Source organism: Rhea americana, unplaced genomic scaffold, assembly GCF_003343005.1.
Source record: "Rhea americana isolate MKP2758 unplaced genomic scaffold, rheAme1 scaffold_55, whole genome shotgun sequence".
Lineage (NCBI taxonomy): Eukaryota > Metazoa > Chordata > Aves > Rheiformes > Rheidae > Rhea > Rhea americana.
This window is the reverse complement of record NW_028186701.1, coordinates 1558066-1574390: the sequence shown is the minus strand read 5'-3', so window position 1 is coordinate 1574390 and position 16325 is coordinate 1558066. Positions and strand designations below refer to the sequence as shown.

The window sequence follows — 16325 nt, the reverse complement described above, 5'->3', positions numbered from 1 at the left end:
GAAATTCAGAAAAACTCCAAAGTATATTAATGACAATATAATGCAAAAAAAGTAGTATATATTTCCACTTGATGCAGTGCAAATTACAATAATAAAGTATTTCATAACTTTCAAACGTACTTAGCTAATCTATAGTTACATTTTCATTTGTGTTAATGTAGGTATTTTTAATTCAGACCAATGGGAATTTAAGGATATTTTTCATGGTTTCAGAAACTTTTAAGATATGTACTCAGTAGGATAGGACTTTCTGAAAACTTCAGGAAAGATCCAGGGAAGGATTTATACACTAATGGGTTGTTCCTCTTCCATCCAAACATTTAGGGGCTCTGTTACCTATTAGAACTCATAGCAAACTGAGATACTAGGGTACATATAAAAGATGAGAAGGGTGTTTAGGTATCCAGTAACAGGATTCAAAAGATCCAGCCCGACGAACAGCAGTCAGCTAAAGAAAATAATAGAAAATGAGGAAGAGATGGATGGCTTCTAAGGCACAGATCCAAGCTCCCTATATGTATCTTACCAGGAGCTATGTTTCCRCCTCACAGACACTCCCTCAGGGATTACTATTCAGTTTGGCCTAGTCCAGATTAATTCAATAAAGTGGGGAAAGGAAGTCATGCAAAAAGGCTTTGCTTCTACTTAACATCTTATTGTTAGAGCACCCTATCTGCAGCATGGCAGATCTGGACCAATCTTCTGAACTGCTGGTATTGTTTAGGACAAAAGCTATTATTCCAGAAAGCCCTACAGCCTAGTGATTGGGATACTCCCCTCAGAAACGGAATGTGACGATTCAAATCCCCTCAGAAGATGGGATCTTTTTGCATTCACATTTTTCACATCTCACTCAAACCAATGGGTTGGTTTAGCAAAAGGGGGTCCCTGCTATCACAGAAGGAAAAGSATGGGTGGTACAAATCTGATAAGCATGCTGTAGTAGACATCCAAGAGTTCAAGATTACAGACAAAATAGCCACATAAATACTTATTTTAGCTCACACAATTCATGTATGAACCAATGATTCAGCATCTTGGGACTGTCAAGGCCTGAGTGCACACCGCATGCCAACTAGAAGGCATCTAGGCATCCACACATCCAGGCTCTGCAAGTTGAGCTATTACTGAGCAAATATTTTGAGGATTTATATTCAAACTTAGGCATAACATTCCCTTTACAAACAAAGCCCAAAGCACGGCAAAGTACAGAAGGGACAAAAGATCACTTTTTTGTAGTGAGAGATTACTTATTTGACTCAGTTTCTCTCTAGTACTGAGAAAACCTCTGCATGTACTACAGTATTAGCTGGATCCCTAAGATTAAACAAATCAGTTCAAAATAAACAACCAAATGATCAAATGTCCATCCCTTTGGAGTTTGTTTATAAGACATGAGAAAAGAAAGGGGGTAGGAGGGAAGGACTATGACTTCCTCTAAAAGTGAAGACAGAGGCTGACTCAGATCTTCATCACTAYTTTCTCAGGCCTATTGTGGAATTTGATGTCATTTTGCCTGCAGCAACAATCATTGCATATTTCATGTAATTTACAGCAGGGCTGATGACTTTGAACACTCACTGATCTAGTAGCTGCTGAATCATCCTACTCTCATTTGTACACTCACAGTCCATTTGCATATTGGAATGTGGAGGATTTTTTGAGTACATAGTTGGGCTCTCTTTGATGTCTTGTCATCCTACAATTTAGGAGATGCATCTCCAATATAGGAGATTTGTAACTCCAGCAGCATTTTCAATCCTAGGTAGCCACTGTGTAGCAAGGGTAGGGAAGGTTTGGTCCTCATAAAAAAAACACAGGTGCCATTACCATGAAGTTGGATGCATTGGTTTTAAAAATAATTTTGCATTCCACAGGCCAAGTAACTTGAAGCAACTTATCATGAAATACTGATTTTTTTCTTAACAGAGTATAAATACTGTTTTTAATTTTGGGCATTATTTTTGCAAACAAAACTTTCTATTAATTTTTGAAGATGCATCAAACTTGACTAGTGCACTCTCGCAAATACAGCATGATAAATCTTACAGATTCAAGTGCCCACCAAATTGTGGTCCATGAGTGGAACTCTGCACAGGAAAATCTACTCAAATGGATGGCCTGTTAGGATAGACAGTCACTCCTAATACAACGTAGTGTAAAGACATAAATAAAGTCCAGATACATTCAGTCTAGTCCTTTCATCCATCCTCTTACCCGCAAAGGCAGATGCAAAAGAACTGGGAAGGCATCAGTGGCAATGTAAATCTTTCCCTGTGAGCCAGCTCAAAGCAGTCATTATGAGCACCTCCAGCTGAAGAGGGAGGGAGGAGAACAAAGGCACTCACAGAACAGCCATTAGGGGAGGGGGCACCACCTGCAATTTCTTCCTACAGAGACGCTGGAAGCAGCTCAATTGCCTGGGCACGGATTCACCAACGGCTGAAAATAAAGAGGGGATGGTGCCTGGAGAGTCTAGAAGCAGCCCAGGCGGCCCTAAATAGCCATTTTCCCACCACCTCTAGTCCCAGTTTCTCTCCTACCACATCCAACAGGCAGCTTGCCACCTGCAYGAACATAGTGAGCAGAATTAGTAGGAGACCTCATGTTACATGGCACACAGTAAAAAGCAAAGTACTGAAAACCCTAACCCCATGGATGAAGCTTAAGAGCAGCTACTGCGGTCAGACTAAAGGTCTGCATAATCACATATCCCATAGCCAACAGCTGACACCTTGTCCTTTCAGTACGTGCTGGGAAAGCACTCAGTAGTATTTCTTTGGGATGCTCCCTCAGCTCTCAGTCATCTGCAGTTCAGGGACTTTCTGAGCCAAAGGTGAGAAGGGGTTTCCTGTATGGTGGGAAAATAAGTGGGGAGGAAACAGGAAGACATGCGACCAGCCCAGATTAAGGCCTTTTAAGTTCAGACCGCTCTGTCCTTAGATGTTTTTTTTTTTTTTTTTTTTGTGGAGAAACTGGGAATAGGGGAGGAAAGGGCTGAGAACAAAAATACTTCTTTTAAGCTTGTATCCCATTAAAAACAGTATTCTCTCTAAACACATATAATTTAGTACTTGATGATCCTTTAGGCAAAATAAAGAGTACGTTAGCTCTTGAAGTACAGTAACATTACATAAAATGCTAACTACAACACTAAGGCTGTTAGTTTAAACAAGACAGACAGAATACATCACTATTATTTTTACTGCACATTCTGGACTAAGGCCCCGTTAACAAACACATACGCACAACAGCTGCACTGAAGAAGTTACCAGTGTTAAGCTCAGGGCAGTGAAAAAAACCAACCCACACACACAACAACATTGCAGACCAACAGACCATTGCAAATGCAAGAATTTCACTATATGAAAATGGTAATTAAAACACAGAACAAATATAATCATTTTTCACAGTTCTAAAAATTTCCTGGATACCAACAATTTATACTGATAATCTGAAAGACATGAACTAAGGAAATGTTGGTGCAATATCGTTCATTAAAATTCCCCTCAGATTTTTCTTATTTTCGCACTTAATCACTTATAATTCTATCCTAAATAATGCCCTAACTTAAATTCATACATATAATTTGAATAACAAACAAGAAGCATGAATTTTCAGAGTTGTATTGAAAAAAACAAAATGCTGCAGCTTTTAAATCCTTTAATCTTATTAAAAAAAAAAAAAACTAAAAGCCATACAAGCCTACTGTCTGAACTCACAGTTCAAATCTTTGGAATTAAAAMTGCTAAAGAGAGTTGAGTAATCTTTAAAATTAGCTTTCCGAAAGTTATTTTGGGATTCTGACACTATGTTTCATTCATTATTAAAACATACAAGTTGACTCATCAAAACAAAACCTTCTTCATAATGATTATTATCTCAAAGGCTGATTATTATCAAAGAAATCAAAATTTGAATCAGTTTTCCTCACACAAGTATTTCCTCACACAAGTATTTTTGAATTTACAAGAATTTAGAAGTCTAGCATAGTGCAATCACAGGTTGATTTTTCTTTTGGAAAATTACGTGAATGAAAATAAAAGGATGAATGGGCAATAAATGAAAGTAGAATTATAAATTTACACTGCAAGACATGAGATTTCCATATTTTCATTAATGTTTGATTAGCTTTCTATTGTTACCTAATTCCAATGTTCTGTAACTTGCCCCAAATAAGCTTTCGGTAGTAGAAAAGCATGTTTTTCTGGAACATGGTCTCGGTGATATAGAAAAATGATCTGAGCAACTCAACAACATATGTATCCATCAGCCAGTATAGGAATTTAGCCAAAAGGTCTTCACGGAAACAATGTTCATAGGCAGGAACAAAGTGATCACCTTCAATAAACAATTCAAACGCAGTTATAGTAAATACCAACAATTTGTGTTAGGAAAAAAAAACACAGAACAAACAAGAAAGCACACATATACTCTTAGCTTGAGGTTAATAAAGAGAAAGAAAGAAAATACAAACAATTGCACAGATGCAGGAACTCCAATTTTCACTGGCATTAAATAATTTTACCAAAGCGTAAAGTACATAGAAGGAAACAAATCTGTGGTGACAAATTAGTACACAGGATACCAATACATGCAATTACTGGCCCAGAGACTTACTTTCTCCTCTCAAAGTTGACTGTGCAAGATCTTCAATGTGCAATGGCATAATTATTGTAAAGGGAAAGGTAAAGTATTCCACAGGTTGTAGAAAACTGGGAGATAAGAGTCTATTAGAGCATAAAACTTTATTTAAAAGTCAAAGAATGAAMATTCTTAGGTATATTATAAAAATAATAATAGAGAAAATTGAACTGATGAAGAGAATGATGCTCAGATTTCCTGATTTACATACAAAAAATAATTTCACGGTTAGACTTGCTTATTTCAAACATCCTGTATAAAACTTACTGCTGCATTCAAAAATCACTCTGCCTAAGTCAATCGGCCCTTATAATATTTAGATTTCATAATAAGTATGAACCCTGAGCTTTTCTAGCTATTGTCAAATTTAAGCCTACATATAGTTTCAGTGATGTCTAAAATTGCAGATAGGACACGGTTTGTCTCCCCTTTGCCTACAATACTGATTTTTTTTTTAACCTTTCAAAAAAACTCTCTTAATTAATTTTGAAAGYAGAACTCAGGAAAATATAATTGGTTAATTTAAGAAATTCTGCAGAATAATTTGTGCAATACAGCTTATTTAAGATTATTACACAAACATGTTAAATATAGCTCTGTTTTGACACATGAGAATTGAGGCTTAAGACTGAAACTTATAAAATGAAAGTAAGTTTCTAGGTCTCTGCTGTTTGGTTTTTGTGCTCTTCAAGGCAGACACTTTCATGTATGCAGAGCACCAAAGAAAAAAGGACTCGGGGGAGAGAGCAGGGTTGTTATTGCAAGCAGCTACCATAGAGAAACAATTTTGATTTCAGTGGAAACCACGTACCTCTAATGCAAAATCCAGTGACTATCAGAAAATTCTGCAAGTGAACAGTCATAATATGCTGTTTTGTGTGCTTTACTGCCAGTGTATTGAGCAGCTGTCCTTGAACATCATCATTGTTTTCCTATTTTCTTGACAATGTATGTAAACATCACTGCAGTGGAGTGAATCCTGCCTAAAGTTCAGGGGAGGCACACAAAACAACTGCTACTCTTGGAGAGAAAAAAAAAAATCCTACAATACATTAAAGCAATTAAACATGTTTTAGAATTCAAACACAAGAGTAGTTTTATGAAAATTAAAATTAAACCTATGTTTCAATTTTCTTGAAGTCTAGAGAGTAAGATGACACTTAAATTTCAAAACACTGTGAACCAAATAAATATTTTTAAATGTTGTAAAAATATAAGTTTCTCAGTGTTTTTTAAAACATATTTTTTCAGCCAAAGTTCCTGAATAAAGAGGCACTATCTTTGCTAGAATTAGCAGTTTCTTATGGAGGTGCATCTCTCCTGTTTTTGACATCAGTTCTCAAATCTCTGGCTTTTTATTTTCCTCCTATGTCACACGRGACATGTAGGAATTTTAGAACCCCACCAAACCTTTAAAAAAGGAATGCAAGTTTTAGCTCACAGTACTGTAGGATCCAAGCATACTTACCAGGTGAGAATAAATACTACAAACATACCAGTACAGAAGCATAGTATAAGTTTTACAGATTGCGAATGAAAGCACAGAAAAATTACTATTTGCATTAGATCCCACAGCAATCAAGCACAGAACAGCTTCAGCCTAAAATTAAGTTTTATTAAAGTGATTATTAAASTGAAGGGATAGGGATCTTTGAGCAACTAGCTGACGTTCCTATCCCCCCTAGAGATAGCTTTCAGTCCTTGAGTACTTCAAACCAGTCCACATCAATAACTATCTGGACTGAAGTAGTTCCAATTAGATGGTGGACAACCCCCTCTTCTTCCTATGTCCCAGGGCCCACAAGTCTCTTTCCTAAGATAGTAGAAAAGCATGTTAACCTAAGGCATAGGTGTGTTTTGGGGGAGGGGGGGTGGAAGGGAAGGAAAAGTGTGTGTGGGAAGCTGCAAAATGGAAGCTTACTCTCATAACAGAGGGACTGGTGTCTCTTGAGTGTACCACTTTGCCTTTCATTCTTTCTGAAAGCTTCAAGTGACCACTGCCACTTAAAGCAGACTGCATTTGCTCCTTACATACTTAAGTGGTACTTGAATGAGATTTCTTAGTTACTTGCAATTTCAGTATTTGGAAGGAAAAAGGAAGGAGTTTTGTTTAAAGTCCCAGGTTTGAACTCACGTTTACGAAAAGTTCAATTCATTAAACAAAAAAGCATTCAGGAAAATAAAAAACTTTAGTTTCGAGCACATAGGAAGACAGACTTAAGAGTTCTTCCACATCAATTATGACAAACACTACCAGGCTTGCTCTCTAAACTGTCACTAGTATAAGTGAAAACTGCAAACTCAATCCCAGCTTCAACTCCCCCTCCCCAGCTTAAACCTGAATACCAGTCTCTGACTCCACTACTTAGTTCCTTATTTTAAGGTAAGGAGTACCTTTGACTAGACGAAGCCACATGCAGTCATTCACTCTCATCTTCCACATCAACTCCTGCAATGAAAGCTTAGCAAACTTTCCCATGGAAATGAAGGCTTTCACATTTTTTAAGAACCGGCATTTGTTATGGTTTGAACCCCATAGCTCTGCAGGGATCACTCGTTCCAGGCACTGTCGCACAAAGACATACACCTGCCAGTGGCTGCTGTGCTGCCTGAGAAGCTCCCTGATGGCAGAATCACACACCTCTCCAGAATTTTGCTCCTCGCCCTTTGACTTCCCACATTTTGGAAGAGGAGCACATAAGTCATTTGGCACATCAGTGTGACCACCCTTCTGGCCACTGCTCATCATGCACGTAGTAGACTCTTTCCCAAATGGTTCTACTTGCTTGTGAACCTCTGCTCCCCCAGGTAACGCTGACTGACAAGGCAGCTCAGATTTTCCTGCACTGGTTTCAGAAATCCCAACAGGGCAATTCTTTTTCAGGAGAAATGAATAAGGACATTTTCCATGGTTCTTTACCAATTTCTGAAATATATTTCTCATCTGCCAGTAGCGTTTGGGCAATCTTTTCTTTCTCCAGCTGTGATGCGGCACACTTTGACTGCGTTTTTGCTCCAACGGATTTTGGCTTAAGAATATAGTTTCTACAAGCCGTCTTCCGCTTGCCTGACAGCCCTTCAAGCGATTCAGTAAAAACCACTTCGGAAAACATTCTTTGAAACTCCAGCGAGAATACAGAAGAGACTTCCTCTCAATGTATACTCCAGAATGCAAGATCGTATTTGGTAATTTCTTTCCCAAATGATCTAGGGGACTTTCCAGCCCTCTAGATTTTGAAGAAATACCTTCCACTGGTTTCATTGGTACAGAATCCACTTGAGATGTATACATTCTCTCTTTATGCATCTCTACTCCCCTTCTATTGGATTCTGCTTGCATTTCAATGCTGGACTTAAAAGGCATGTTACTCTGAACTCCTTGCAGAAATGCTTTTTCATCTGCGACAAATTTCTCCTTCCCATCATAAGATTTGTAAACTAAGGGAGGATCAGACATATCACTGTCGCTTCTTTTAGAAATGTTCTTTTCTTCAGTAAGACTTACAGAATGTGGTGCTACATACCCAGTTCCATCTCTCTTGGAATCGTTTTGGTTCATGCCAGGACTATGATCCCAAGCCTCTTTCTCTAGTGCTTYCTCCTCTACTTTCAGTCTCTTAGCTGTGATTTTAAGTTGTTCCCTATCAAACTTCCTTTTCAAAGACAGGGCTCTAGCTGACAAAGATAAGCCTGGGCTAACCCGGTTTTCCAGACGTTCAGTTACCATTTCAATCTGTTCACTTGCTTTAAAATTATCTTTAGCAGAATATGCTAAACCGGGCACTAAGTGTAGTATTTTGTTACTTTTTTTATTTCCTCTGCTAGAGACTTGGACTTCAGGTCTTTGTTTGAATTTCCACCAGTGAGAGTCTGAAAGATGCTTTTTATGAAACATAAGCCTTTTTTGCATATAGTCAAACAATGCATTACGTCTGTGCTTTGAACGCCTTTGTTTAACAAACACTGGAGATGATTCTACATTATTTGAAATAAGTTCATAAATGGGTTGCCCACAAACTTGATAACAACTACTAGGGGGAACCAGCATAAAGATTGCACAGTGTTCCAATAAATACATCATCACATCATCCCCTATCCTGCTCAGTAACGTTTCCCAGAGGCCACTGATACGAAGAGTTTCTGTTGCAGTATTGGGTAGGTAGCTGCATATATTTGAAGATGGCATGACTCGAAAATGAGAACTGTTTTCATCCAGTAAGGAATACCCGTACGCAAGGATATTCTTCTTTCTTTTTTCACATAGTTTCTGAATAACTCTTGTGATGACTTCACTCTGACTAGATAACTGAAGAAAGAAAGAAGGAAAGAAAATTAGTTTTTATAGACTCTTCCAAATGCCACAACATATCCTTTAAGTAAAAGGATGTGCAAGATGCCCAATCCTAGCCTTGAGCTTTAGATTAAACCTTTTCAAAGCAATATTAATGATTCAGAAGTGCCATATTAGGAAAAAAAAAAAAGATTTTCCAATGTAACACAGGATAATTTATTTTTATTTATTTGTTTCACATTCAGCAAACAGAGATTACGACTTTAGGGAATTCTTTTTAAACTTCTACCCCTTTGATCCTGGTTTTCATGCCAAAGGAAAACCCTATGCTACTCCTCTCATCTTTCTCAGCAGCGCAGTCTCCCAGGCTTTCAGGTCACTCTGCCCCTAGCTACGCACATGCGCGGGCCCTACCACAACAGGGATCTGATATTGCTTTTCTGGGGACCTCCAGGTGTTAATGTAAAATAAACAATTTCTAATAAATATTTCAGCTCACAATTTAAAAAACTAAAACGCTCAATAAGCTTGCAACATTTGTTTCGTGCAGTAGCACGACTTTGCTCACGCACACAATAGCCCCGAGAGAAGCTCCATCTTACTCCTCTCTGAAGAATGTTTTCTGCTTAAATGCTGATCGAAAGCGATTCTTTTTCTCCTCTATCCTCTCACAGAAGGAAAGTTTTATTTTTTCATTTCTAATTGCTCCCCCAGCCATGGTGATGAGTTTGGGTTTTTTTTTTTTTTTTTTTTGTTTTGTTTTATTTAGGGGACGGTGGATTAAATTCTACCCTACCGAGCAAGCACAAAGCCAGAGCCCCAGACATGCAAATCTTCTAGCTTATCCAACCGTAGGCCAGTAGGCACTAAGAATTTGTTTGCTCACCCCCTAAAAGGGAGGGGAAAGGGGGAGAAGACCCGTGCAGGCTAGAGAAAAATTTAATTTCCATAAACCAAACTCAATTCCAGGACAAAGAAGAGCAAGGGGGCCGAGGGAGACGACAAAGCGAGAAGGCACAGCCACGAGGAGACGAGCGTAGCCCGCCGCTGCACACGCATGGAGGACAGGAAGAGCATTATGAGCCGCAGCACCGCAGAAGGCGGCTGTGCCAGGAGCCCTCTCTGGGGTCGAACGGCAGCGAGGCGGGGGAAGGGGGGGGCAAGCGAGGAGCAAAAGCCATCAACGGCCGGCGGTGACCGTTAGTGCGGGCGAAGCTGCTCGCGCGCGGCGCGCACACACACCCACACGCGCGCCCGCGGGCTACCGCTCCTCGGCGGAGAGGGCTGCAGCGCAGGTGCCGCTGTCCAAGCGGGCAACGCTTGGGCAGCCCCGACGCCCTCCTACCTGCTGGAAGGTGAAGGGTCGGGGGATGGAGCGAGCTCCGCGGGGTACACACACTACGCACTGCGCCACGAAGGTCCGGTAGCACGGGGCGTCGTCGGGCCGCAGCACCTCGGCTTCACCGGCGCCACTCTCCCGCAGCCGCTGGATGAAGGTCTCCAGCGGGGCGGCCTCGGCGTAGCAGCCCCGCAGTGCGGCCAGCGCCGCCGCGAACGGCCCCGCGCCCGCCATGTTGTGCAGACGGAGCACGCTGCCACCTGAAGCGTCCCCGCGCCTCCCTCTCTCCCTCACCTCCTCCCCTCCTGGTTTTACGCTCCTCAGCCGACGGCTGAGCACTGCAGGAAGCTGTAAGGAGCTGCTGCTTCTTAAAAAAAAAAAAAAGAAAAAAGAAAAAAAAAGAAGAAAAAAAAAGAAAGAAAAAGGAAAAAAAAAGCCCCACAGCTGCTGCGGCCAGGTGCCGCGCGGCCTTGGAGGCTGCGCAGAGGTGATGGGCGGCGGGCGAAGCGAGGCGGGCCGGGAGGGAGGGAGGCCGCTGTCCAGCCCCGCAGCTCCTCACCTCCGCCAGCGCCGTCTAGTGACCCGAGGGAGCCGGGCTGGGGTGAGGGGGCAAGGCACGTCTGGGGTCTGGGAGTGAGCCACAAGGAGGGGCGAGTGCGGAGAAGGGGCAAGGCAGCGCGATGAGGGTAAGCGTTCACGCCTTGATCAAAGGCTCGTGAAGTTTCAAAAGCAGCAGAGTARACCCTAACAAATAACCAACTGACTGGTTCTCACCAAATTCAKGAATGAAGCAGCCAAATCGCTCAGAGTAGTGAGTAGCGTTTTTCTTACTCAAAAATTTCCTTGGTACCTGAAGACTGCGTGGTGGCAAACTTAATGCCAGACTTTAAAAGGAGCTGAATGGAGTTCTAAGTAAAGGCCTCTAAAGCTGATGTTTATTTACAGCAAATTAGTAGAAATAATAACAGAAGATAAAATTAGTAGAAGATGGGAGAAATACAAGCTGTGGCTTCAGAAGTTCTGCCTTAAGAACTTCTTGTGGTTCTATGGGTTGTTGAGAAGACATGAAAATTATGATGATATAGTTGATATATTCTACTTAAATTTCCAAAAACCTTTGTAAGGAAATGTCATAAATGAAAAAATTATCCACTAGTATGGATATTTTACTGGTTGAAAGAAAAGAAACAGAGGTAGGAATAAATGGTCAGTTCTTTCAATGAGGATGACCATCACTGGAGTTTCACATTAGTTTATACAATATAGCTTTCGTAAATGACCCTGAATTACTGTAAGTAGTCAGTAAATAGCAAAATTTACTGATGAGTGAAGTTATCCAAAGTAGCAAGGACACAAGCAGAGTATAAAATTGCAGGAGAATATTTGAAGACTGACACAGAAATTTTGTGGCAGTTGAAATTTAATGCTGTTAAATGTCAAGTGTGGCATAGAGGTGAAATACTTTCTCAGCTTCATTTATGAAATTATAGTCTCTGAGATACTAGTACTACTCAGGATTGACACCCTGAGGCTATAATAGTTCCATGAAAAAATCAACTTTGTGCTCTGCAGCAGCCAATAAAGCAAATCAAGTGTTCAGAATGATTAGGGAAAGAATAAATAACAGTAAGTGGAGATCATTATGCCACGGCATGAATTCATGGTTTGCCCACAGCTTGAGTGCAGTTGTACAGTTCTGGTCTCTGCATCTCAGAAAGGGTGTAATAGAGTGAGAAAGGTTCAGAGATCAAAAGTATGAAACAGCTTCTATATGAGCCATTAAAAGGCTGTAGGTGTTAGTAAGATCAAAAACTGCTCCCTTCACATGGACAGAGATTGGTACATGGCACAAGCTCAGCAAATCCAAATGCAGCACCTTTGAGCAAAGATSTAGGCAGGACAGAGTCAGCAGCAGTCTGCCAGATACATTGATGAGATGAGGTGACTGTCTTCCAGTTAGGCATACTGGCTAGATTGCTATGAATCTCCTGCGGAAACATGATAGGGTTCTCCCCTTACCAAAGACTGGAGAGTACCTAGCTCTTATGAGGACTCACCTGACAGGTCCCAGTGTGGAGAAGGCTGGTTTTTAGGTGTTTCATTAGGTGAAGGGAGAAGTTAGTGGCCTTGTGACCAGAGACAGTGCTGCACCTGTTACAGATGGTGCTACGTACCACRTATTTCTAGTGGCTGGGGCAGAGGTGTAGAAACTGGCCATTCTGAGAGAGGTCAGTGTGTACCTTCCTTAAGTGAGGACCATGAAGGCTTCAGTGAGGTCAGCATCCTCCTGCTCATCGAGAACTGGCTGTACCTTCCTTCTAAAGCAATAAAGCTCTTACAGGGAGCAAAACAGCTCATACCTGTTTATCAGCATGCTTGAGGTGTCCACTCCTTGGYCCCTTTGTAGCTTTCAGGCTGAGGGATTTCTTTGTAAGTCCTAATTCAGCACTGCCTGCATGCCGCAGACACAGATAGGCACCAGATGGAGACCCCCAAAGGAGGGAGAGTGATAACTCAAGAAGGCTTCAAGGGACTTCAGCAGTGCTGTAATGGAGAGGTTGCACAGACACTGCAGACTTGGGCAAGGAGACAAAAGCTGGCTGTATCAGCAGCTTTATCAGCAGCTGCGCTCAGGTGAGAGTACAGTTGATATCCATGATCTGATCTCTAGTGGGTCTGTTTTGCATATATTCCCCTCTCCCCCACCCCAATTACTCCAAAGCTGGTGGTACCCTCAAGGTACAACCCAAGGATGGTGTGTGATGCAGCCAGACATGGCAGATAAGAGGCTCATCATTTCCTCTGGGGAACATGTTCAGGAAGAGGAAAAGAGGAATAGGAGGGGATGTTGAGTTTAGGCTCAGATCATGGCCTGGTAGCAAGGACAAAGGGTCATTAATCTTGAAAACGACAACCAGATCCCTGACTGCAACAAAAGATTCCTCCCCAGCAGCCACTGGAAAAACTAAGGACATGATGGTGAGGGGGACCATCTGTGAGGTGTTGATCTGTAGGTTTTGTTGAAGAAGTGGACAGTGCTCTAGTTCTTTCCACCAGTGGGACTTTCTTAAGGAGTGAAACCCTAACAGCAATGCACAAGGAAGCAATGGGATTTTGGTGATAGTAGAGGATGAACCCACAGCTGAGGACATGCTGGTTGCAGGTGAGGTTGCAACTACTTGGCTCTGTGCTGTGCGGGTGGCAGATCCATGTCCTCAAAGCTGGTGATATGCTCATGGCAGATGGTTGGGTTGCAGATGCTGCTGTAGGCCGAATTTCTGAGGAGGGCTCTAAGTCATCATTTTTCTGCACCCTTTCTGCCAACTGGTAGTAAGTTTTAAAGTAGATGCTTACCTGTGCCTCTTACTGATGCCTTCTTGGTGGCAACAATCACATCAATGGTGTGAGGAGAGAGGAGGACTGCTATGACCAGGCTAAGGAGGTTTCTTTATTCCTGTTTATTTTCATAGACACCACACTGTTTTTCYGTGTGCCTACAGATGGGCTGGGGAGAGCGTCCAGGAGGGAGAGGGGAAATGAAGTGTCATACAAAGGAGAATAAGTTGATTTTTAGGAGGCTGCATATGGAAAAGAGTACAATAACAGTATCATAGAATAATAGAATAGCTGATGCTGGAAAGGACCTCTGCAAGTCTCTTCTCCAGTTGAAGTCTCCAGTTCRTCCCCTGCCCCTTCACAGAGCAGGGTCAACTACAGCCAGTTGCTCAGGACCTTGTCCAGTTGGATTTTGAATATCCCCARGAATGGAGACTCCACAACCTCTCTGGGTGACTTACTCCAATATTTGACCACCCTCACAGAGAAATTCTTTTTTCTTAGTTTAGTTGTAGTTTCTTTAATTTGTGCCTACTGCATCCTGTCCTGTCTCTGGATACCACTGAGAAGAATTTTGGTCTGTCTTCTTTACATCAGGTATTTACACATTTTGATAAGATTTCCCTGAGCATTTCCTTCTCAAAGCTGAACAATCCCAAGTTCCTCAGCATCTTCTTGTATGTCAGATGCTCCAGTCCCTTAATGATATGTGGCCCTTTGTTGGACTTGTTCCAGTATGTCTGTGTCATTCTTGTACTGGGGAGCCCAGACCTGAATGAATAATTAAATCACAATTCTCAACAAATTTATCCTTCAAGGGAGAATTAATTCACATCCTGCTCTATCACCAGCTTTTGTGAAACGAAGTTACTTTGGGAATAGATGATTATAGAGCAGTGATAAAAATAAAATGGCATTTTTACAATCTGAGAGTGAAATGAGAGGAAATAAGGTTATGCTTTACTATAAGCATATAAGATGTACTTGACTAGATATATTTAGTTGATTTAATACAGTTAGGTTTATATTAGATCAAACTTCAGTAATGGCTATTTAAAGACATAGCTATACAGATGTATTGTAAATGTGTATCTCTTTCTAACGCTCCTTTGGAAAAGGCCAAAAAGGAACCTCTCATGAGAACTGAGACTGTTAGTAAGTTTTATTTTGAAGTTTTGTTCAATCAAGAAAAGGAAAAAAACTTAATAAAGCAAAGAGAAAAGTTTGATGAACAACTTTCAGAAGCTAAAAGAATAATAAATATACTTTTTCAAACATCAGAAGTGGGAAACTTGCTAGGTAGTCTATAAGGCAAATGGTATGTGTTGCATAAAAGTATAGAAGGAACACCTAGGACAATAGTGGCAATAGTAAGGAAATTACAGGAGGAACTTGGGGAGGGTACTGTGTCAAAACTTTGTACACAGCATGATCTGTCTCAAGTTGAAGTACTGCAGATGATGATGTTGAAAAAAGAAAAAAAAGAACAATTAGTAAGTCTTCATGCAGATAGTATTTACTAGGGCGTTTAAAGGAACTCGGTGGCTGAACAGTTAACTATACTGTGCAAGACTGTTTTAATATGATAGGATTTGAAAATATGTAACATGACACCAAAGAGCCTAAAGGAGGTCTTGGAAATGTCTTGAGAACTCTGCTGCATAAGTTGACTAACTCCATAATGAAAAATGGAGTTAGTGGAAACATTAGTAACTGTCATATAGTGGAAAAATCAAGATTATTTTTGTAAGGAGAAGATGTTTTCGTTCCATCAAATATTGCTAATAGATTTGAGAGCAAATGTGTAGACAGGCCAATCTGCTTGATAACCTGTAGCTGGAATTTCAAAGGACGTTCAGAAAGCTTGTTTGCGAACGGTTCATAAATAGTTAAGCAGCCATGACATGAGAGGAAATGTCCTCCTGCTCYTAAAGAACTGGCTGTAAGGTAGGAAATAAAGAGTAGGGCAGATAACAATTTTCACTCTGGAGAGAAGTCACCAGCAGAGTCTCACAGGAATCTGTCCTAGGGCCTCTAATGTCCCATACGTTCATCTGTGAACTGCATTTCTCTTGCTTGGTTCTTTTTTGAAGAATGAAGTCAGTGACTCCAATAGCTTATGCAGTGGTTGCAGTGATTAACTGATTGTCTGACTCACTGAGGGATCTCATCGCCCACTTTCCTGGTGTTGGAACATGGTAATTCTGTGATAMCAATATCTGTTGTCAGTTGAAAGTATTGCTTGGGTATGAGAAGCAGAAAGCGGGAAGATTGGAGTAGAAAGCACACACACTGTGCGCTTAAGTTCTAATTTAGTACACAGTTATGTAGTAAGAGTTCTTTTATCTCTAAAGTCTGGAATAGGAAAAAGTGGTGAATAACAAATCAAAAAGCTCTGCTCTGTCTCTCCTGAAGAAGAGGAGGAACTTGCTTATGGTTAAGAAGTGGAGCTGCTCGGCTGCTTGGAGGAAGGCAGAGGAGGTGTAATTCTTTTCTTTCTGTGCTTCCTTTGCTCCTGTAGGCACTGTGACTGTCGTTTTTACCTTGTTACTTTGCATTGCACCCTCTTTGCATTTTCATCCTCTGTGGAATGTTTTACATGTGTTCCATACGTGTTCTTTGTTCTCTTTGTGTATCAGCTTAAAATGTATTGGCTTAAACTCAGTTTAGCCCAGCTCTCAGGGTGGCTCTCTGGTGGTGACTGTCACTGACCAT

The 16325-nt window shown here is 41.0% G+C and overlaps 1 protein-coding gene across 5 annotated transcripts in view; it reads right to left on the bottom strand.

Annotated features, from left to right (window-relative positions):
* The window catches only part of TERT (telomerase reverse transcriptase), a 34724-nt gene extending 23964 nt beyond the window's left edge, over window positions 1–10760 (bottom strand). For 3 of the 5 annotated variants that reach the window (XM_085318715.1, XM_085318718.1, XM_085318719.1), the window contains exons 1-3: window positions 10281–10534; window positions 7039–8950; window positions 4146–4341 (exon numbers count right to left, since the gene is read on the bottom strand). In XM_085318715.1, coding sequence (XP_085174841.1) covers window positions 4146–4341; window positions 7039–8950; window positions 10281–10508 — 2336 coding nt within the window. In that variant the 5' untranslated portion in view covers window positions 10509–10534. Of the gene's footprint in view, window positions 1–4145; window positions 4342–7038; window positions 8951–10280 lie in introns of all 5 variants that reach the window. The other 2 variants (XM_085318716.1, XM_085318717.1) reach the window with 2 other exon arrangements.
* Between the last annotated feature and the right edge of the window lie 5565 nt (window positions 10761–16325).